Source organism: Chenopodium album, chromosome 9 (assembly GCF_948465745.1).
Source record: "Chenopodium album chromosome 9, dcCheAlbu1.1, whole genome shotgun sequence".
Taxonomy (NCBI): Eukaryota; Viridiplantae; Streptophyta; class Magnoliopsida; order Caryophyllales; family Amaranthaceae; genus Chenopodium; species Chenopodium album.
In genome coordinates, this window is record NC_137842.1 from 5357501 (window position 1) to 5359389 (window position 1889).

A 1889-nucleotide genomic window follows, 5' to 3' on the forward strand; every position below is an offset into this window, starting at 1 on the left:
TTCCTTTGTGCTGCCTTTAAACAGAGCTATTATAACCCAATATACCTAAAGTAGGGGTGGGAGCTTGAATGAAATTCCCGGTCTACATTGAAAGCTTCTATCGTAGACTCATTTGAGAAGGCTTCCTCTTTCAGAAAAGAATAGTAGTGTTCTTTTTAATTTATGAAAGTAAAGAATATAATATTGAAACACATGGAAACCATTTCAGCAAAATAAGCTGTGCATGCTTGCATGTTAAAGTTGTATTTTTTCTGTTTTGGGTTATTTTTGTGAAAGTCCTTGTGATGCTTGCATTCTAGTATGTACAAACTACAGTTTTAGAAAATTTCGTAGTAGTGTTTTTGTTTCATGCATACGTTCAGTTATGCTGCATTATTGAACTTGCATCTAATTTAAACCAAAAATGCCCTGTTCCTGCTCATGTGACCTGTCATCATTTATTATTGATGGACTGAGATGTGAGATTTTTACTTCTGTAACCGGAAGCTGTTGCTGGTTTTAAGTATTTGTCCACTCACATAGACAAGGAAATGACACACCCAACCAACTTTGACAACCCAATATTGACTCTATCCTTGGTGGGGCCTCAATTGTACTGCAAACCAGTCTTGCCCAGAAGAAAAATAGTCAGAAATTATGCCTGAAATGTGTGACTTCACTTTTTATTATCCTTGGGCACAAAGTTTATGTGACCATGACGTGTTTGTAAAGTTAATCACCTTTTTCCTTTCTTCTTACTTCACAGGTTCGTTCAACTGGAACTGTGGACCCGATAACACGACAGCCTATAAAAGGTAGAAAGCTTGGTGGAGGTGTTCGGTTTGGAGAAATGGAAAGGGATGCGATGCTTGCCCATGGTGCTGCTTATTTACTGCATGACAGGCTACATAAAAGCTCAGATTATCATGTTGCTGATGTGTGCTCTCTTTGTGGAAGCATCCTCTCTGCAACTATTATCGAGCCACACAAGCAGGTGGTGCAAAAAATTAATGGACTACCTCCTGCAAGGGCTCCCAAAAAGGTTTTTTGCCATTCTTGTCAGACCAGCAAAGGAATGGAAACAGTCGCTATGCCTTATGTTTTTAGATATCTAGCAGCAGAACTGGCCGCTATGAATATTAAGATGACCCTCGAGCTAAGTAATGGAGTAGGAGCTTGAAATGGAGTTTGACACCTATGATGAAGCTATATAGCAAGTTGTATCATTTGATGCAGGATACTTGGAAATTTGAAAGTAGTACATATGTTCCTGAATTGATGCAAGCGGTGTGAAGCAAAGGATCGGATTTATATGGTACAAACTCTCTGCCCAGCATATTATCTGAAGAAGATCAAACCCCCAGGGGTTCCGAAAGCTCACAGTTTTGCTAAATTATACAACTTCCACATTTTACAGCTAGGGTGGGAATTGTACTAGTTGTATTCTAAGTTTATACATTGTATATCCTTTTTTGAAATGAGATTTTGTTTTTGAATCCTGAGTACCCCCGCCCCCCTCTCAGGCTCTCAGTCTCTCTTGTTCAACCCTTTCGTCTTCATCTTATTGATTCTGCACAAGTATCGATTTTTGTTTTTTGTTTTTTGTGGTTTTAAAAAAAGCTGTTTTAAAAAGGAAAATTTAACAATAGTGGACAAACCTTTGCCCGGTTCTCCAATATTGGACCAACCTTTAAATCTTCCCATATTAAACTTAAAAATGTAACTTTTCTCCCATAATGGACTGAACATGTAAAGTAACCTGTTGTAACCGGTTTAGGGATGACGTGGCACTTACCGTTGGGTTTGTTTTTTATTTTTAATTATTTTGATTTAAATAGCAACGGCCTCCTGTATTGTTGAACAAAATTGCTCGATTAAAAATCTTCGAAAATCAATTCCTTGAATTAGTC

The 1889-nt window shown here is 37.8% G+C and overlaps 1 protein-coding gene across 1 annotated transcript in view; it reads left to right on the plus strand.

The window, feature by feature from the left end:
• LOC145558307 (DNA-directed RNA polymerase I subunit 2-like) overlaps positions 1 to 1475 on the plus strand; it is a 21775-nt gene extending 20300 nt beyond the window's left edge. The window contains exon 28 of the mRNA XM_081619509.1: positions 746 to 1475. Within this exon, the coding sequence (XP_081475635.1) occupies positions 746 to 1159 (414 nt within the window). The 3' untranslated portion in view covers positions 1160 to 1475. The remainder of the gene's footprint in view (positions 1 to 745) is intronic.
• The last annotated feature ends 414 nt before the right edge of the window (positions 1476 to 1889 follow it).